Source organism: Schistocerca nitens, chromosome 4 (assembly GCF_023898315.1).
Source record: "Schistocerca nitens isolate TAMUIC-IGC-003100 chromosome 4, iqSchNite1.1, whole genome shotgun sequence".
NCBI classification, from domain to species: Eukaryota; Metazoa; Arthropoda; class Insecta; order Orthoptera; family Acrididae; genus Schistocerca; species Schistocerca nitens.
The window spans coordinates 753257392-753279742 of record NC_064617.1 but is presented as its reverse complement, the minus strand read 5'-3'; the positions used below and the strand labels follow the sequence as shown (position 1 = coordinate 753279742).

Sequence of the window (22351 nt, the reverse complement as noted above, 5' to 3'; positions counted from 1 at the left end):
ACTGCTGCAATCTATAATTTACAAGTCAATATAACAGTCGCTGAGTGCAACCACTTTCCAAATGGAAGGCAACCTGACTTGCTTATGCATCCAAGATGCTGACACCCACTCAAAAGAACTACCCCAAATCTAAAACGAAGCTTGGCAATTGTCTTTGCCATTAAAAAATTCCATGTTTACCAATTCAGGACCAAGTTTACCCTCATCATGAATCAAAAACTCTTTGGGCCGGGCTGTTGTCTCCTGGAAATGACGGCACAACAGCTCCAGCATCTGGCACTTTTCCTCAGTTCCGCAATTACACCATTAAATACAAGCACGGCATTACACACAGATGGAGGTGCTCTCTCTTGTCTCCCCTTGGGGCCCCAACAGCATTTGACGAGCAGGAAATCTGTTTCCACACTGACATGGAACAACAGCATGCCTTGGCTTGGTTTTCCATTACAGCTATTCATATAGTTGCAGACATGTCCCGTGACCCTGTCATGCAGTGCACCCCAACTTTGTGCTCCATTGGTCGCCCACTTTTCTCTGAGGGCTGCCGATCCAGAACTCTAGGTCTGGACTTGTCTCTTCCATCAACTGACAGTCTCCTCCAACGTTCTTCTGCTTGACACAGAGGTGGATACCCATCCATTCCACCCTGCGCTCTCAGGTTTTGCAACTCTCCTTTGTCGGCATTGGAGTGTGTAGCAGGTGAAAGCTCTAGGAAAGTGACATGCCAACTGGCCAAGGCCGAATAAAGACATGAAGGCCATGGTGTGTAGCTGTTCTGCTTGTGTCTGGAACCAGGCTGTTCCCCCCCAGTCCTTCACCCCCTGACCCACTCCCCACCACCCCTGGGACTGCCTTCACCTAGACTTTGCTGGCCACTTTCTGGGCTCTATGAAGTTCACTATCGTGAACACTAATTCTAACTACCGATATGCAATCAGCATGGCATCCAGCACCGCTGACTCCACCTTCAATGGCCTCATCCAGATTTTCTGGCCATTGAAGAACTTCCCTACACCATCGCATTAGACAACAGGACCCAACTGATGGCAACAGCTTCTGAACCATTCTGCACATGCAATGGCATCAAGCACCTGTGTTCAGTGAGCCGTTTCACCCGTTCTCCAATGGCAAAGTGGAGCATATGGTGCAAACATTTAAGCAATAGGTGTTAAAGGTGGTGGGCACTTCCATCACCACCAATGCAATCACAATGTTTCTGAACACCTACAGGGCCAGGCTTGTCTATGACTATAGTCTGCTGGAGCTCCTCCAAGAGGAGCAGTCACATACTCTCCTCAATCTCCTGGCCCCACAGTAAAAAGAGGCTCGGACCTTATGTGGCAGGCACTACACACCAGGTTTAGCTGTATGAGCATGTTCATATGGTGCGTGGGGTGAAACCCTCATGGATAATGGCTACAGTGGTTGACACCCATGGGTGAAGCCTTACGGTGGCTGATACTTTGAGGTGCTTGGAGTGACATCATACCAATCACCTCCATTCATGCCTCCTGGCTGCATCATGGTTGGTGGCTCAGTTGGTCAGACCTGGAATGCCCACTCCTGCTGATTTACCACAACATGGGTACAATTTGTGCTCCAGGGCACCGGTGGTGGATTCCATGGATGCAGGCATGGAGGTGGAGAACTCACTGCAGTCTCCACCTTTGTGGCCATCTTCATCCCTGTCATCACACCCCAGCATGCTGTCAGATGCCCCAGGCTCTTTCTTCCAGCTTCTGGTTTCAGTGCCAGGGTTCCTCCTGTGCCACCGGTTCGTCTTCCCAAGCATTGTTCAATAGCTTATCCACCTCTTTCAGTGGTAGGACGGAGGAGGAGGAGGAGGAGGGGGTGGGGCAGGATCTGGTATCCCGACTTCATGAGTTTGGAAGCCTGCCAGAAAGCATGAACCTAGATGATGGCAGGTTACACAGCACTGCTATAATCTATGAGTACTGCTGTTGCTGCTGCACTTCTGGCTACGAAGACATGCCCATCCCACTGGCATGTTGCCACCTGCAGCTGTCCTTTAAAGCCAGCAGTACAGCCACTCAGTCAGTCAGTCATGATTTCACAGTGTTATTGTACTGATCTCACTACCTATCACTGTCTGGTTCTGGATTCATTATGTCTTACGCTTTCAATCTTGGTTTACTCTCTGTATGGTTATTCCACTGTGTTGTCTCTGTTATTTGCCTTTCTTTTGTTATTGTCCACCAGCTTACTCTCTGGTAGCTCACTGCTGATGCCCCACAGTCTGTTTCTGCAGGTTCTTAAGCTGTTCTTGGTCTTGTTCAATTCCCAACACTATACTTTCCTTCTGTTCTGCCCCTGCTATTGAATTCTATCACACCTAATTTTCATCTCCTTTAATGACCTGAATAATTTCTTTTATCTCATCGTACACTGTTTGAATCTCATCATCAGTTCCAGAGCTAGTAGGTATATGAACTTGTGCCGCAATGGTGGGTATCGGCCTTGGGCCTATTGTGGTTATGATAAAGCATTCACTATGCTGTTCATTGTAGCTCATCCACATTTCTGTTTTCTTAGCCATTGTAAGATCTCATCCTGTATTATCTCTATTTGATCTTGCGTTGTTTGGCCTGTATTCATATGATGAGAAGTCCTGTCCTCCTGTTACCGCATTTAGCTATGAGGGATGTCAGAAAGTAGTGCACCGCATTTTTTTCATCAACAATTCTTTATTGAACATACCGAGAAACACACATGAGAGAATGTTGTTTTATCTACACACCCAATTTTTCCACGTAACCTGCATCCAGTTCTATGGACTTCCTCCAGTGAGAAACAAGGGCATGTATGCCCTGTCGGTACTAATCCTTGTCTGGTGGCAGAGCTAGTGCTTCACTGTGCGAATCACCTCCTCATTGTCCTCAAAATGTCTTCCACGAATGGCATCCTTTAATGGCAGGTGCGTCAGTGTGACAACTGTGGATGGTCTGCCTGATTGCTGCAAATTGTGGAGCTCCACTGAACTGCCTTCTCATGACCTCACCCTCTGTGCCCAGCGACTAATTGTACTTTTGTTGACAGCAGATGCTCCATAGACTTTGCACAAGCATTTTTGCAAATTCCCCAGTTTCTTTCTCTGCAGTGAGGAATTCAATCACAGCACACTGCTTGTAACATACATCACCTACAGACACCATTTTGAAACTGTCCTGCAGCTACGCTAGCTGTCAGAAGTGACAGAAACTTGGCGTGCTCACTCAGGAGACTTCAAATAATACATACATAATGTTTTGCATTCGTAGCATTGTTTTCGGCTGAGAAAAAAAAAGTGGTGCATTACTTTCTGGGCACCCCTCGTAATTCCTATGATATCCACACACTGATGCATATAATGCCAAATTTGTTTTTTCTGATAAAAACATCCTCCGAAGTATTTCCCACTCAGAGATCCAAATGGGAACTACTTTATCTGTGGAGTACTTTAAACTTGAACGTGCAATCATCATTAGAGCTACACGTCTTAGGAAGTATAACAGTTATATTTTTACTTTGTTCCAGCAGCCATTTGGTGTACCATCATAGCAAGGTCATACATCAAATAACTCAAAAATCCAGACCATGGCCCTTTTAATTACTGAGAAGGGTCTTTGTCAAGAACATTGTTTTCAGTTGATGGGAGCAACATTTTACATATTTTTAGGTATTTGCTAATACGGGAATACATGTTTTCTGCTGAATTTCCAGTACCATTATGTGATGATTGTTTTAGTAAAACAATTCAATGCTTTAATGCCATCTGGTGGACATTCTGGGATGGTAGAAAGGCTGACCTTTCCTTACAGTCACCATATTCACGTCATGGAGTTGGCTGTACAACCTGTTCCAGAAGTGATCCCATCCTTGGACATCTAGATCCAAGGCTGGTTCTCACCAGGAACACATTTTTCCCCTGGCTGTGTTTCTAGTGCTGCGCAGGGACAGCTTAGTGACACCACTGCCACCTCAGTGCCTCTGAGCTTCCACAATTCTCATTCTAGGTTTACTTCCGTAGGCTCTTCCACTCTCTCCACAGTTGGGGTTATTATCTGCCACCTTTGAGACCTCTCTTTCATAGTGTCTAATCCCTCAGGAAATTCTTTGTGGGGGAGAAAAAAAACACCTAACTAACCAACTTGAAACTTCAATGGCACTGATTCTGGATGTCTGAGCACTGCCCACAATTTTTTTATTATGCTAAATATTTCTATTATCAATAAATTTTGCAACTGCTTGCTACACAACTGTGCTTCACATTCCCTCCTCATTTCTACTGGAAGTTACAGGCCAAATATAGCCTTGCATCCATGGTACTATGGATTCGAATCTCCCAGTCTGTTCTACCAAATTTACAAGTCCCACTCTCACTGCAAACCACTACCCTTAACAGAATATTTAGATTGGTTCATTTTTGATCCACTTTTGTACATAATCAGCTGTAAATTATATAGACAGTTGTGTTCACATTATACCTGCTAGCATAACTATCAACCTGCAGTAAAGAAATCTTACCTATTACATGGTGTTATCTGGAATATAGTGCGCGATGGAGAAGTCTCAGGTGTCTTGAAACAACTTCCATGAAGTAACTCTGAACGTGGTGTTTCTTCTCCGATGTTAAAAGTTGCACAACCACTCAAATCTATAAAATCACTCCACTCCTGGAAATGAAGAAAATAATAATATTATAATGATAGTTATACTAACTTGAAGCTAGATTATTTCATAAAATGTGTCTTTCACTCTACCAATACAAAGTAAATGACTAAAAACAACAGACTGGAAAAACACAGGTTTTTGATATGGACTTACATTTCTCAAACAGTAATACCTCAATGAAATTTTATTGTGTTCATCTTTCGAATAGAAGAAATCATTTTTGGAGGGTCTTGTAAATTGACACAGTTTTAAATTAATTTTATGAGAACAAATTAAGCATATATTGTACGCAATAACATAAAATGCACTGAAGACGTCTAAGAAATTTGAATGAGTATACTGTGAAAGGGCTGTTGGACTGTGAGTGTAACTAATGTATTTAATAAATGCTATTTCGATATAGAAATTGCCCAACACATTACGTACATGTGAATAAATTACTGGTGCTTTATCTTCTGTGCTGGAATCTTCATGAACCAAACTGGTGCAATGCAATTATACAAAAGCTAATGTAAATTTATAATTACTCTTTCAATTAGTATCAAAGACATTGAAGTAACTGATATACAACAAGAAGGACTCTATATACCCCTTCAATCAATTAATCACTGTCACAAAAACTAACAACAGGGGGGGACACACATTTCTGTTGGCATTTGAGCATACTCTTTACCTTATTGCATTGTACTTGCCAGCTTGGCAACAAGCACTGAAATTAAAATGGGCACTAGGCAAAGATGCAGTCTTTCTCCTCCATTGCTGAACGTGTACACTGAAGAAGGAAGTAAAAGAAATGTACAGAAGCGGGATTAAAATTCAAGGTGAATGGATTTCAATAACAAAATTCGCTGACAGCACCGTTATCTTCTGTGAAACTGAAGGAGGATTACAGGGTCTGTCGAATGGGGTGAACAGTAGTCTGAGTAGGAAGGAATTCTGCCATCTTGGTAGAAAAGAGAATGTAAGAAGAACATTAGCACAGAAAAAATAGTCTTCCTCACTAAAAAAAAGTTCCCTAGCATCAAATATAGGTGTTAATTTGAGAAAAAAAATTCTGAGAATTTTTATTTTGAAAACTACATTGTACAGAAGTGAATCATGAACTGTGGGAAAGATGGAGAAGTAATGAACTGAAGTGTTTGAGGAATGGTCTTACAGGGCACTGGGTGTAAGTGGTATGCAGATATAAACATTTATCACAAACAACACAATAGTGGCAGACCACATAAAACACCATCGAGAAAGGGGGGGCAAGGGAATAGAGAGAGAGAGAGAGAGAGAGGAGGGGGGAGGGGGGACTGATGGAACAGCTGGCTAGGTCTGAATATGCAGAAGCGATAGAAAGGACTGGATCCATTTGATTTAAACACGCACACAATAATTGACATCACTGCGAAAATTTACTTTACAGCTCACACTAACTCATGCCTGGCAGTGCCATCATCAGCACTTTGCAGAAACATTTTTAAAATCCAAGTTGTTAGTGGTTGTATAAACAGTTTTAATTTTTCATACATCAACATGCAGTCTTCCATTACAGATAAGCTCTAACTAAGATTCTTACAACTGAAGGTCTCCCATAGATGACATCATTGGACAAAAGGCCATGGTTTACATTAAATCATATCAGATAGTTCTTTGCTAAAAATGGCACTGACATATGAGGGTCATTCAATAAGTAACGCCCCACATTTTTTAAGAAAGCCATTAATACACAGAGACAAATGACCTTGCTGGTGCTTCGCATTTGATGTTTGATCATGAGCCAGCAAAGTTTCAAACTGTTCTGGCACAGGGCAGTGTTTTAGTACAGCGTCAAAATGGTGTCTACATACGACTCACTTTACAAGCAGCGTGCTGTTATTGAATTCTTGAGTGCAGAAAAAGAAACTGTGGTGAACATCCATAAATGTTTGTGTGCACTGTTTGCCGATGCCGCAGTTGATAGGAGTACAGCTGGGAAATGGGTAAAGAAAGCCTCAGGAAATGCATAAACAGAGCCCCATGATCAGCTACACTCGGGACACCCTGTCACAGCCACTGCTCCAGATATGCTGTGTGGTGTCACCGCCAGACACCACACTTGCTAGGTGGTAGCTTAAATCGGCCGCGGTCCATTAGTACATGTCGGACCCGCGTGTCGCCACTGTCAGGATCGCAGACCGAGCGCCACCACACGGCAGGTCTCGAGAGACTGACTAGCACTCGCCCCAGTTGTACGACGACGTTGCTAGCGACTACACTGACGAAGCCTTTCTCTCATTTGCCGAGAGACAGTTAGAATAGCCTTCAGCTAAGTTAATGGCTACGACCTAGCAAGGCGCCATTTGTACCATTGCATGTATCTTAAGATAGTCTCACTTGTCTCATCAAGATTGCTGTATACCAAAGTACGATATAAAAGTTAAGTGTTCTAGTAGCTACGTTCTTTTCTTTATCACATTCATTACGAATCCTGTTCCAGACTTAACGCCAGACAGCGTGAGTTGACGCGTGCCCTTTCGGCTACTTCACTGTGGACTGGCTGCCTTAACAGTCCACTACATTGGCGACGAGTCTAAAAAGGGATTTTAGCGTTCGTATTGCACTAATTTGTTTGTGTCATGGCTTCGCCACAATCTCCAGATGTACTGTCCGAATTTTATCGCTTGCAGAATCAGCAGACGCAGGCGTTATTGGATGCCCTGGGACAGCTCGTCCAGGGTCAACGTGCGCTGCAAAACGATGCGGCTGCCGCCGCTTCATCGCTACCGCAGCCACAACACGCCGTTGCACCGTCCTTCCATAGTTTTGATGCAGCCAACGAATCTTGGACAGAATGGTCCCGACAATTTGGATTTCATCTCGCCGCCTACAGAATTCAAGGTAATGAGCGGCAGCCGTTTTTGCTTTCGTGTGTCGGTGTGTCCATCTTCCGTGTGATAGTGAAATTGTTTCCCCGACGCGACGTAGCAACTCTGTCATACGAAGAAATTTTGTCTGCTTTAGATGCCTATTTCAAAGAAACAGTTAATGTCGTTGCAAAAAGGTACACGTTCTTTCGTACAAAACGTACGGCCGGTCAGACTAATCGGGAGTGGGTTGCAACTTTGCAAGGACTTACTAGGGAGTGCTGTGAACTTGTTTGGTTTAGATTTATTTCAATTGTTTAACTTGTCTATCGTCAACCAGGTCCTATCAGTGAATCAGACTGTGCCTTCAGCCAGTATTTCTAGTCTATGTGAAGAATTTGCAGACATTTTTGCACCGGGCCTTGGTTGCGCTAAGAACTATGCAGCACGTTTGGAACTCAAAGTGAACGGGCAACCGAAATTTTTCAGAGCGCGCAATGTTCCCCACGCATTGCGTGATGAGGTCGCCAGAACATTAAACGATTTGGAATCGCAAGGCGTAATTGAACGTGTGCAGGCTTCTCTCTGGGCATCACCCTTAGTTATTTTGCAAAAACCTTCCGGAAAATTGAGACTTTGCGTGGACTTCAAGGCAACTGTGAATCCACAACTTGTGACTGCTACTTTTCCTTTGCCCCGCCCGGAAGATCTTTTTGACAAACTGTGCCCGGGAACGTATTTTTCAAAGTTGGACGTAGCAGATGCATACTTGCAAATACCGGTGGACGAAGAATCCCAGCGCGTATTGGTGGTTAACACGCATCTTGGGTTGTATCGCTTCAAACGACTGCCATTCGGGTGTGCATCCGCCCCTGCATTGTTTCAGCAATATTTACAAACTGTTTGTGCGTCGGTCCCTACTGCAGCAAACTATCTGGACGATATTGTGATCTCCGGAAAGACAGAAGCCGAACATTTAGCCAACCTACGCACATTATTTCAGGTCCTGCGACAAAATGGTCTTTGCTTGCGGAAGGACAAATGTGTGTTTTTTGCTCGTGACTTACCATATTTGGGACATGTAATCAATGCCCAAGGCATACATCCGAGTCCAGAGCACCTCCGTGCCATACAGGACTTGCCTTCGCCACAGACTGTGAAGCAGCTACAGAGTGTGTTGGGAAAAATTAACTATTATCATCGCTTTCTGCGCAATGCCTCTTCCATTTCAGCTCCGCTTCATCGCTTACGCCGTAAAGGTGTTCCGTTTGTCTGGACGACGGAATGCGAACGCGCCTTTCGCCAGTTGAAATCTGCGTTGCTTTCTAATACTTGCCTTACACCATTCGATCCCCAGAAACCACTTTTGTTGATGGTCGATGCATCGGATTTTGGGATCGGTGCTGTGCTTGCGCACAAAGATGGTTCACATGATCGCCCTATTGCCTTTGCGTCCAAATTGCTGTCGTCGGCACAAAGAAATTATTCACAGATAGAGAAAGAAGCTTTGGCTCTCGTATTTGGTGTTACTAAGTTCCATGATATCTTGTATGGTCGTCACTTTACCATCATAACAGACCACAAACCTTTAACATCGCTTTTTCATCCACACAAGCCTGTACCTCCACGTACAGCGCAGAAATTCATTCGCTGGTCTCTTTTTCTCTCGCAGTACCGCTACGATATCTTGTATCGGTCCACTGCTAAGCACGGCAACGTTGATGCGTTGTCCCGTTTGCCTGTTGCTGAGGATAAAGCATTCGATTCTTCCGAACTTGCTTGCATGTTCATTGATTCGGAAACCGATGACGTGGTCGAATCGTTTCCGATTGATTTTCGTCGTGTAGCTACTGCCACAGCTGCTGACCCTGTCCTTGCTACTGTTTTGCGTTTTGTTGCTACGCAATGGCCCTTGTCGAAGTCACGGATCGAGGATCCGTTGGTTCGCCGATTTTTTGCTCACAAGGAGAGACTTTTTTACGACGTGGTGTTTTGTTGTTGCGTTCTGATAATGATCAGTCTAGGGTCGTGGTCCCACGATCGTTACAGTCCTCTGTCTTAAAGCTTCTCCACCAAGGACATTGGGGTATAGTGCGTACGAAACAACTTGCTCGTCAGCACTGTACTTGGTTCGGAATCGATGCTGCGATTACAAATATGTGCTCTTCTTGCATGGCGTGTGCCGAACAACAATCCGCACCGCCGCGGAAATTCTTTGCCTGGCCACAAGCCACTTCCCCTTGGCAACGCTTACATCTCGATTTTGCTGGTCCCTTCTGGAATGCTCGATGGTTGGTTGTTGTCGATTCCTTCAGTAATTTTCCATTTGTTGTCCGGATGTCTTCCACGACGTCTTCTGCCACAATCCAGGCGTTATCTGCTATTTTTTGCATTGAAGGTCTTCCACAGACTATTGTTTCCGACAATGGCCCACAATTCTTGTCCGCAGAATTTCAGTCATTCTGCAAGGCCAATGGTATTCAACATCTGACATCCGCGCCGTTTTCGCCTCATTCAAACGGTGCCACTGAACGATTGGTCCGGACTTTCAAGTCACAGATGTTGAAGTTGAAAGAGTCGCATTCTCGGGAGGACGCGTTATTGCTCTTTTTGTCTTCGTATCGCTCTCAGCCCCGCGATGGTCGCTCGCCGGCTGAGTTGCTCCACGGTCGTCCTCATCGAACCTTGATGTCTTTGCTGCATCCGCCGCATCAGGTTCCTGTACAGCGGCAGACTCCTGCTTTTGCTCCTGGCGACGTTGTCTTCTATCGCAACTATCGCGGTTCACAGCGTTGGCTCGCAGGGCGCATTCTTCGCTGCCTCGGCCGCGCGATGTATTTGGTTTTGGGGGCCTCTGGTGAGGTGCGTCGGCATCTCAATCAGCTGCGCCTCTGTCGTCGCCTGGGTTCTGCCGCTCCCCGTCTGCTTTCAGCGACGGTGCCGTCCGGTCAGCGCCCTGGGGACCCATCTACTGGCTCGCCTCACCCCCAGGTGTTACCGACGATGCCTTCCATTTTGCCCCATGGCGACGCGCCGCCGCCGCTGCCGCCTGTTCTCCCGCCGGCGCCGCCCGCAGTGGACGCTTCGCTGCAGCCGCCCAGCGCCTCCCTGGGTCGCGCGCCGCCGATCGCTTCCCGTGACCAGCTGTCCTCCGCCGTGGAACTCTTGCCCGCTCCGGACCAGATGTCGTCGTGCGTCGGATACCCCGACGCGATGGAGGTCGACCCTTCGGCCCCTCCTGTCTCATTACGGGCGCATACACCGCATGTTGACGTGCACCCTGGACTAGGTTTTCAGGCGTTTCCTAGCTCCCCTCGGACCGAATGGCAGGGTGCGGGTGGCACAGCCTCGCCTGTTGTTAGGCTCCCCACCCCATCGCATACGTCAACATGGGGTCCTCCCCACGGCGGGCGGAAGCCTTATCACATGACCGTTCGCCGATTTGCGGGGGAGGAATGTGGTGTCACCGCCAGACACCACACTTGCTAGGTGGTAGCTTAAATCGGCCGCGGTCCATTAGTACATGTCTGACCCGCATGTCGCCACTGTCAGGATCGCAGACCGAGCGCCACCACACGGCAGGTCTCGAGAGACTGACTAGCACTCGCCCCAGTTGTACGACGACGTTGCTAGCGACTACACTGACGAAGCCTTTCTCTCATTTGCCGAGAGACAGTTAGAATAGCCTTCAGCTAAGTTAATGGCTACGACCTAGCAAGGCGCCATTTGTACCATTGCATGTATCTTAAGATAGTCTCACTTGTCTCATCAAGATTGCTGTATACCAAAGGACGATATAAAAGTTAAAGTGTTCTAGTAGCTACGTTCTTTTCTTTATCACATTCATTACGAATCCTGTTCCAGACTTAACGCCAGACAGCGTGAGTTGACGCGTGCCCTTTCGGCTACTTCACTGTGGACTGGCTGCCTTAACAGTCCACTACATGCTGAATCATGCAGATGCCATTATTTGTGCCAACCAGAGCATCACAACTCGGCAAGTAGCTCTACAGTCGTCAGTCAGTATTGGAAGTGCGTCTGCAATGATTGAGACTCTCATATATTCAAAGAGGTGTTCACAATGGGTTCCATAAATGCTCACAGCGGACCACAAGAGTCAAAGAAAAGCCATTTCATCTGAACTGTTGGAGCATTTTGAGACTGACAGAGAGGCCTTTCTGTCACGAATCATTATGGGGGACAAAAGCTAGGTGCACCACATTGCACTGGAAACAAACATGCAGGCCATGGAGTGGCATCATCCTCATTCACCACAAAAGAAGAAATTCAAGACACCCCCCCCTGCTGGAAAAGTCATGGTGACAGTCTTCTGGGATTGTGATGGCATCATTTTCATGAATGTGATGCCAAGAGGGTCAACCATCAATTCAGAGGCATACATGAAGACTCTGAATAAACTCAAGAACCGTTTCTAAAGTGTTTGACTGAACAAGAATCTTGCAGAAATCTTGCTCCAATGCGATAATGCACACCCCACACACACCTGAGAACACGGGAACACATCACCAAATTGGGTTGGACATCACTGCCTCACCCACCCTACAGTCCAGACCTGGCACCCTAAGACTTTGATCTCTTTGGGCCACTTAAAGATTCACTATGAGGAACACACTTTGAAGATGAGAGTGTCACTCATGCAGTGAAAACATGGTTATGACTACAGGACAAGAGCTTTTAAAAGCAGTGCATGCTCTTCCACTATGCTGGCGTACAGCAAGAGAACATGGACAAAACATGTTGATGTAAATTGTCACCAAATTCTGACTCTTAACAATAAATATGTTCTGAGAAAAAAAAGTGGGGCACTACTTATTGAACGACCCTCGTAGTAATGAAACAGAATGTGAGGCACATATTGGAATATTTGATACCACACCAAGTATACTACCTGAAACATATTTTTTTAAGTTTGCAAATTCTCTGAAGACTTTATTTATTCATTTATGCTAACTGCTGACTAATGTGTTATGCTTAAATACAAACAATGATATAATTGCAAATTGGTTTCATTTACTTAGCATGACCAAGTTAATGTGAGATGTCATAACAATTTGATGTAAGAAGCATCGGGGAAACAGCCTCTGAAGCATTCCTTGGCTATCAACAGCTAAAGAATTCTTTAGCAAAAAGCAGCCAACATGTCCTTTCAAAATAACGGCCAGAGCTGATGGAGCAAGAGTTGCTACCCTGACCATGCTGTAGCGAAGTTAACTCATGTCTACATCTCATCACCGCCAACAGGAACAAACACTGCTCACAGTGGATACAGAACCAAGCTGGAGTAATGCCAACTGGCGTTCTCGCACAGCCTTGGCAGCACTAGCTTTCTCTCCTCCTACATGACAGGAAACATTGGCTTTTTAAAACAATGAGGCGACAAACCTGCATAAATGCTGGTCTTTGAATCCAAGCAGTATCAATCACAGCCTGCAGCCAGCCTTGAGAGGAAGTCTACATCACTCATAGTCAAACTGGTGCTTCCAGCTGGAAGAGCACCTACTGACTGGCTTCCACCAGCTGCAGGTCTTATACTGGAGGGGTCTATGGTTCACGAATGTACCTGACTAGCTGCCTTGCATGAACATACTCTCCTGCAGCTGGTTTGCCCAGTGGGATACACTACCCCTGCCAGCCACTGTTGCTACATTCTACGCTAGGGTCCACGGCTCGAATGGACATGTTCTGGTGCATCCTGTACTGACATGCCCACCAGTGCTGGCAACAGTCACAGCATACTGCCCAGGTTAGAGCCACCTTATTGTTGACAGCAGGACACTATCACACCACAGCCTATTTACACTGTTAACTGGCCAGGCCTTTGAGGACTGCGACTGAGATCAGCATCTTTGATGCACACCAGGGGCACAACTGCCATAAACTGATGAATAAACATGTGACAATTTCACACTCTTGATTTATCAGAAGATAGTGACTTGGTTGCTAATCACCACCATGCCCACAGTGCGGAGCTGAATGCCATTCTGACCTATAAAAAATGGCTCTTCCTCTCGCCACAAAGGTGAAGTCACCTCTACAGTATTATGACTCAATTAGGTAAAAAGCACATCTTTTCACTATGTGCACATTAACACACTAGCAATTTATATGAAATTTCATTAAAGAACAAGCTGTTTGTTGTTGTGGTCTTCAGTCCTGAGACTGGTTTGATGCAGCTCTCCATGCTACTCTATCCTGCGCAAGCTGCTTCATCTCCCAGTACCTACTGCAACCTACATCCTTCTGAATCTGCTTGGTGTATTCATCTCTTGGTCTCCCTCTACGATTTTTACCCTCCACGCTGCCCTCCAATACTAAATTGGTGATCCCTTGATGTCTCAGGATATGTCCTACCAACCTATCCCTTCTTCTAGTCAAGTTGTGCCACAAACTTCTCTTCTCCCCAATCCTATTCAACACCTCCTCATTAGTTATGTGATCTACCCATCTAATCTTCAGCATTCTTCTGTAGCACCACACTTCGAAAGCTTCTATTCTCTTCTTGTCCAAACTATTTATTGTCCATGTTTCACTTCCATACATGGCTACACTCGATACAAATACTTTCAGAAACGACTTCCTGACACTTAAATCTATACTCGATGTTAACAAATTTCTCTTCTTAAGAAACGCTTTCCTTCCCATTGCCAGTCTACATTTCATATCCTCTCTACTTTGACCATCATCAGTTATTTTGCTCCCCAAATAGCAAAACTCCTTTACTACTTTAAGTGTCTCATTTCATAATCTAATACCCTCAACATCACCCGACTTAATTCGACTACATTCCATTATCCTCGTTTTGCTTTTGTTGATGTTCATCTTACATCCTCCCTTCAAGACGTTATCCATTCCATTCAACTGCTCTTCCAGGTCCTTTGCTGTCTCTGACAGAATTACAATGTCATCGGCGAACCTCAAAGTTTTTATTTCTTCTCCCTGGATTTTAATACCCACTCCGAATTTTTCTTTTGTTTCCTTTACTGCTTGCTCAATATACAGATTGAATAACATCGGGGAGAGGCTACAACCCTGTCTCACTCCCTTCCCAACCACTGCTTCCCTTTCATGCCCCTCAAGTCTTATAACTGCCTTTTGGTTTCTATACAAATTGTAAATAGCCTTTCGCTCCCTGTATTTTACCCCTGCCACCTTCAGAATTTGAAAGAGAGTATTCCAGTCAACATTGTCAAAAGCTTTCTCTAAGTCTACAAATGCTAGAAACGTAGGTTTGCCTTTCCTTAATCTAGCTTCTAAGATAAGCCATAGGGTCAGTATTGCCTCACGTGTTCCAATATTTCTACGGAATCCAAATTGATCTTCCCCAAGGTCTGCTTCTAGTAGTTTTTCCATTTGTCTGTAAAGAATTTGCATTAGTATTTTGCAGCCGTGGCTTATTATACTGATAGTTCGGTAATTTTCACATCTGTAAACACCTGCTTTCTTTGGGATTGGAATTATTATATTCTTCTTGAAGTCTGAGGGTATTTCACCTATCTCATACATCTTGTTCACCAGATGGTAGAGTTTTGTCGGGACTGGCTCTCCCAAGGCCGTCTGTAGTTCTAATGGAATGTTGTCTACTCCCGGGGCCTCGTTTCGACTCAGGTCTTTCAGTGCTCTGTCAAACTCTTCACGCAGTATTGTATCTCCCATTTCATCTTCATCTACATCCTCTTCCATTTCCATCCAATTGTCCTCAAGTACATTGCCCTTGTATAGACCCTCTATATACTCCTACCTTTCTGCTTTCTCTTCTTTGCTTAGAACTGAGCTCTTGATATACAAGTGGTTCTCTTTTCTCCAAAGGTCTCTTTAATTTTCCTGTAGGCAGTATCTATCTTACCCCTAGTGAGATAAGCCTCCACATCCTTACATTTGTCCTCTAGCCATGCCTGCTTAGCCATTTTGCACTTCCTGTCGATCTCATTTTTGAGACGTTTGTATTCCTTTTTGCCTGCTTCATTTACTGCATTTTTATATTTTCTCCTTTCATCAATTAAATTCAATATTTCTTCTGTTACCCAAGGATTTCTACTAGCCCTCGTCTTTTTACCTACTTGATCCTCTGCTGCCTTCACTACTTCATCCCTCAAAGCTACCCCCATTCTTCTTCTACTGTATTTCTTTCCCCCATTCCTGCCATTTGTTCCCTTACGCTCTCCCTGAAACTCTGTACAACCCCTGGTTCTTTCAGTTTATCCAGGTCCCATCTCCTTAAATTCCCAGCTACTTTAAAATATTCAACCATGTATTAGGCATAAATGTTGGCAAAGAATTTAAAGCAGCGATTGTATGTTAAGGATTTAATATTTGTAGATTGTTCAAAATATTTATATTGCAAATTTGATATGAAAATTGAGTAATCAATATGTACATCATGCTGTGTCCTATTGGTTTTGTAATCAATTTGAGTAATTATAACTTTATTAAAATTGTAATATCAACAACAAGTAAACTGGTTTTGACTGTTAGAAATATACTTAAAGATGGGCAGCTGAGTCCGCCAAACCAATTCATAAAAATATAGTTTTCTGTAGGACAATATCAGTCAACTACAGTGCAACTGCAGTTCAGTCTTTTCATTAAACTTAATCAAAATTAAAAGTCATGTGTTTGACAGTTATTTAGAATATCACAGTTATGTTCCACGTTATCAAAACCTGTACAGACGGAGGCTGCAGCCAAAATATTAAACCCCCGCTAATGTCAATATGACAACAAACATGCAAGGTGGCTACTATTATTTAGTTTTAGTACCAACCATTTTTATCAAATTTTTTGATAAGCTTCATTCTCATGTATTTCAAAGAAGCAACACACAAAATAATAAACCATAATTTTTACTGTAGCATTGGTGCAACATGTCACTTCACCACCAGTCTTTCCATAGAGCAATAGAGAATCAGAGGGTATTGTATTAACATTCAAGGGGAAAAGCAGTAAGTTAGTAGAAGAAGAAAAAGCTTAAACAGCCTTGAACCTGTTACTTAGTCCATACAAACACCACCAACAGGCAGAAAATGCCCAGCAGCAGATACTTCATGGGAGACAATAAAGAACATTATTACATCACCTCCATGCCCATCCCAATTCATTCCATAGCCTTGTACTCTCGTTTCAAGCTTGGAAATCTAGCATGTGTATGCACTGATGGAGAACATCCACAGAACCACATTGTGGTACTACCAGAACCAGCTTCAGTTACAATCATGTCATCAGCCACTGCAGTTGTAATTTTATACTTTAAAATCTGATAGTGTGGCAGATTAATTATCTGTGCTTTGGAAATGCAACACAACTTAGAAATTTCATGATATTTTCAGCGGAGGAATTCATAAAGGTGTACAAATTTTCATAATCCCATCTGCTATTTGCAAAATTTTAGATTACATTGAATATTAATCATGCTCTACTGAGAGGTGAAGGGCCATAATTCAGAACCTACTCCCTTTTATATCAGAAATGTTTCACACAGGGATGGTATTCATGCATCTTTACAGGGATATTACTCTCCATCACAATTAAAATACACTTCTCATGGAGGTATGTTCCATCTACACTCCTAAATGAAAGGCAGTTTCTTTCTGTCATATGTATTTCGCTTCTTTTATTTATGAGGCCTCTCCAGTGGCCATCATACATGTTTCTTTTTATACACAAAATAAACGTATTATCTAGTAGTTACAAAGTGTTACTACTTTTTCCTCTTATTTGTCAGAGTAGAATGAATTTCAAAGTAACTACTAAGGAACTACAGAAAATGCAGAAAATGGTGATAAAATCAACTGCTTTAGTATTATCCAAACTGGGAAAGCTCTAAGCTATTACATGAAGAACTAGATGAATATTATAGCCACTAGTAAAATTCTCAACGAGCTTCTAACTGGTGTTCCCTATGCTATCTGCTCTGCAGTACATTATTAGAAACACTGTGACACATACAGTCTCCACTATATAGGCAAGACAGTCAATCTGTGAGAGTGCCAACACATGTTAGATGAGATGGTTATTAAAAATTCATGCTATACACAGACTTAAAAAAATTTCTGGAGAAATAACCAAGTTGTATCATGATAAGAACTGCCGTCTTGTGTTCCAAAGACCTTTTTAATAGACATTTTGTATGTCACAATTAGGAAGCAGGGAGATAATTATAAATATTTGTTTCTTGGGTATCAGGAATTTTGCAGGTTTTTACTATATGCTACCTGTATTATACATTGTGTGGCATGTGGAAAGTAAAATGACAAACGACTGAATGTGCCTTCCAAAAACTTGCGACTAGATCTGCTGTGCTACAGAACTATCATAACCTTTCCAATTCAAAGAGGTTCAGAGTTATAGCCAATTCTTCATGTAAAACACACCTCACTACTAATTACCAAACAATGGAAAATCCAGGATGAAATAAAAATAATATTTATGAAAAGGACATGTTGCTACTCATCACACAGATGAGGCGCTGACTTGCAGACAGGCACAATGAGGGTAAGTTTTCTTACAAAAAGTCATTCTTCCAAAGTAAAACACGTACACACACACACACACGCACACACACACACACACGCACACACAAACACACACACCACACACACATCTCATACACACGACACTGTCTTGGCTACTGGGGTCCGGCTCCAAACTCTTTTGCATCTGACAAGTGCAGCAATCTTGGGAGGATGGAGGGGAAAGGAGGAGATATGGGGTGGGGAGTGGAAGGGATATCATGATAGCAGTGTGGGGGGGGGGGGGGGGGGATGTACTGCTGGTGAGAACACGCAGGGACAGGATGGGCTGCTAGGTGCAGAGTCAAGAGGCTGTGTAGGTGGGCAGGGGGAGGGGGGCGGGGGGAGGACAGAGGAGAGAAGAGACAGAGAGAAAAGGAAAAAGACTGTATGTGCACTGGTGGAATGTGTAATGCTGGAATAGGAGCAGTGAAGGGAATAGGCAGGAGCAGGACACTGACAAGCAAAGGTTGAGGACAGGGACGTTATAAGAATAATGGATATGTTGTAGTAGAGAGTTTTCCTACTAACCCAATTCAGAAAAGCTGGTGTTGGTAGGAAGGATCCAGATGGTACAGGCTGTAAAACTTTCACCAATGGGAAGGACACTGTGGCCAGCTTGTTCAGCAACTGGGGACATTAGGTAGGAGATTCCTCATTTCAGGGCAAGAGGTAGTCGAACTCTGGCATATAATGTAGTTCATTTACTCCAGCCCTGGGTGGTACTGAACCATGAGGAGAGTACTCTTTTGTGGCCAGGCAGTGGATATGTGAGAAATGATAGGTGTATAAAGAGAGAAGGCAAGGGAGATCTGTTTCTCAACAAGGTTAGGAGGGTAATTTCAGTCTGTGTAGGCCTCTGTAAGGCCCTTCGCATTTTTGGAAAGAGACTGCTCATCACTACGGATACAACAACTGGGTGTGGCTTGGCTGTATGGAAGGGACTTCTTGATATGGAGTGGGTGTCAGCTGTCAAACAGGAGGTGTTATTGGGTGTTGGCATGCTTGATATGAACAGAGGTATTGATGCAACAAATCTTAAGTTGGCGGTCAACATTGAGGAAGGTGGTTAGTTGGGGTGAGGACGACCGCGTGTAGTGAATGGGGAAGAAAGTGCTGATGTTCTAGAGGAACATAAATAAAGTGTACTCATCCCCCATCCAGATTACAAAGATGTCATCAATGAATCTGAACTAGATGAAGGGTCAGGGATTCTGGGTGATTAGGAAGGATTTCTCTAGACGGCCCACGAACAGGGTGGTCTAGGATGGTATTACGTAGGTGTCACTACTGTACCATGGATTTAAATTTACATGATCCCTTCAAATAAGAAGTAATTGTGGGTGAGGATATAGGTGGTCACAGTGACCATGAAGGAGGTTGCAGAACTTTTATCCATTATGGATGAGGAACACTGTGACTGTGATTGCCTAGCGAGTCATCATCAGATGGTGGATTTATTAATTGTCTGGAGCAGGGTCGGAGTCATATAGAGCAATTAATATCTGTTGGTTGGGTGTTGGTGTTTTTTAATGCATGTCGAATGTGTTACCTGTGGCTAAGTGTGTAAAGTGCAGTACAATTAACGTCACTGGAAAACATTTAGTATCTTTTCAAGAATACTGTGTACACCAACATCGAACCAGTTGACAATAATCACTTTACATGACTCCCACAATGCTTCAGACAATTAATATATTTGCCATCTGATATTGAATCATTAGGCAACCTGAAACTGGTACTGGCATAATAAAAAATAAAAAATTAAGAACAAAACAAAATGCAACTGGTAGGTTGTAGGTTTGGAGTCACTCGGGTATTGGGAAAGGTAGTGTTCAATAGCAGCAAGGTCTCCCCTCCCCTGATCCCCACTTTCTCCACAACAGCCTCCCGAGTCTGCACCCAGTAGCCCACCCTGTTCCCACGACACCCCTGTACTCTCTCACAAGCAGCACATCACCTTCCCCCTCTCACAACATCTTTCCCCTCTCCTATCCTCTTATCTCTCCACCACCAGCTCCAAGCCTCCTCTTAACCCCACCACACACCCTAGACTGATGCATATAAGACACAGGGGCATTTCAATCAGGTCCCAAAGGGTGGAGACAGTAGCCAAATGTGAGTTGTGTAGTGACACGCCTGTGGCATCAGGTATTTCACATATTTGAATTCCCAATTGAATATTATCACATAATTTACTTTCTCAATGCTTTCATCAGTGGTTGTAGTCTCAGAGGTTCTGTGTTGGTATCACCTCCGAGAAAAGAGTAATCATACTGAATTCAGATATGATGATACTGTATATAATAAGACTAGCTGATATACAAAGGAATATTGCATTGCACTTTTATGTCCAAGTATGCACATGTTCAAAAAAGAATTTTGAAACAACATTCTCCTTATGCCCTTCCTTTTCTTCTCGACTGTATAACACAATGTGGACAAAAACTCAGCAGTAAAACCAGAGGAACTATAATTTTTAAAAAGAGGATATGTTTGTAACTCAACCTGTATCTTCTGGTGAATTATCTAGGAGTTATGCACTACACATTTTCACAAGCAAGCACACCTCACACAGACACGACTGCTGTCTCTGGTTGCTCCAGCCACAATGGAGCTGAAATGCATCAAGTAAGAGCAATAACCTGGAGTGAGGTAGAGAAGGAATAGAAGGGTATGGCTGTGAAAATAGGAATCCGTGCTGCCCGATGGAGCATGCAGGGACTAAAGGTGGAAGGACATGGCTTCCAGATGCAGCTTTGGGAGGCTGTGGGGTGAGAGAAAGGACAGGGTGATGGGGAGTGGAAAAGAATGAAGCAGAGAAGGGGAAAAGACTGATCGATGCACCACCAGAGAGCAATGCAGAGTGAGGGTGAAGGGGTCAAATTCTGAGGCAGTGACAGGACAGAGGGGATGGAAAAACTGGATGAAGGGTGTGTGTACAGTGTTTCCTGTAGTCTGTGGCCATGATGACTTCAGGAGCAAGGAATGTACTGTAAGGATAACTTCCATCTGTGCAGTTCAGAAAAGCCGGTGGTGGAGGGGTGGATTTAGATGTCCAGGTCTGTGAAGCAGTCACTGAAATCAAGGATGTTATGTATCATACCAACATAAAACGCTGTGTGATGATTGCAGCAAAGCTGCTTTCACAGTTGGTCCAGCCTCTGATGGAGTGGGACTGGAATAGGAATTGCTGTGTCGGTGGATTGGGCATGGCATGGGTAAACTAGGATGTTGTGAGCAATGGATAGGAAACGGAAACCACTTTAGGAGGGGTCTGGAAGGATATTGGGTAGCATGTCCTTCATTTCAGAGCATCATGATAGATCATCAAAGCCTTTACAAGGTATATGGTTCAATCGTTTCAGTCTGGGGTAGTACTGTGTGACGAAGGGATCACTACTTTGTAGTTGGTTCTTGAGGGTGGTGGGAGGATTGGGGGTCTGTGGGGATCATCCCCTAGGTGGCCAGGCTGTAAGGAAGGAATTTTTTGGTGTCGAAGTGATAACAACTGTCAAAATGCAAAATGCAGGTACTGCTGGTGGTTGAGGGGTTTAATGTGGGTAGAGGTTGGAGGGAGACATCAGTGAGGAGGAGATCAATGTCCAGGAAGGCAGCACACTGGGTTGAGTAGAACCAAGTGAAGTGGATGGGAAAGGTGTTGAGGCTGTGAAGCAATGAGGATATGGTGCCCTGGTCCTGAGTCCAGAGCATGAAGACAACATCCTTTAACCTCAATCAGACCAGGGGTTTGGGGTTTTGGGAGGCTAGGGAGGTTTCCTGTATACACGGCCCAGAACAGGTTGGCACAAGAGGGTGCCACACTCTGCTGCAACTATTGCTCAGCTTTCTACATTGATATGACTATTAACCAGCTGTCCACCAGGATGACTGTCCACTGCCAAAGTGTGGCTATGGCACAACATGCAATGTACATAAAATGCTTGATTCCAATGGCTGCTTCACAATCTGGGCCATATGGATCCTCCCCTCCACCACTGACTTTTCTGAAGTGTACAAATGGGAGTTATCCTTACAACATATTCTCTATTCTCAAAATCATCCCAGCCTAAACCTACAGTAACCTATTGTTCCCACACTCTCTACTCAACTGTTTCCAAACCCTCTGCCCTGCCACCTTGCCACAATTTGCCTGCCCTCACCTTCACTGTGGGCAGCTCTCTGCTGGTGCACCCATTGCCCATCTTTTCTGCTTCTATGCTCTTCTTTTCTCCTTCCTATTTACCAATACTCCCCCCCCCCCCCCACTTCCCTCCCTTTCCATAGCCTACCGATGCTGTGCCTGGCAATCATGTTCTGTAT

The 22351-nt window shown here is 44.2% G+C and overlaps 1 protein-coding gene across 4 annotated transcripts in view; it reads right to left on the bottom strand.

Moving 5' to 3' along the window:
• Nucleotides 1-22351, bottom strand: part of LOC126253029 (uncharacterized) — a 344974-nt gene that overhangs the window by 18972 nt on the left and 303651 nt on the right. For all 4 annotated transcript variants that reach the window (XM_049954093.1, XM_049954094.1, XM_049954095.1 and 1 more), the window contains one exon: nucleotides 4525-4673. In XM_049954093.1, the coding sequence (XP_049810050.1) occupies nucleotides 4525-4673 (149 nt within the window). The remainder of the gene's footprint in view (nucleotides 1-4524; nucleotides 4674-22351) is intronic.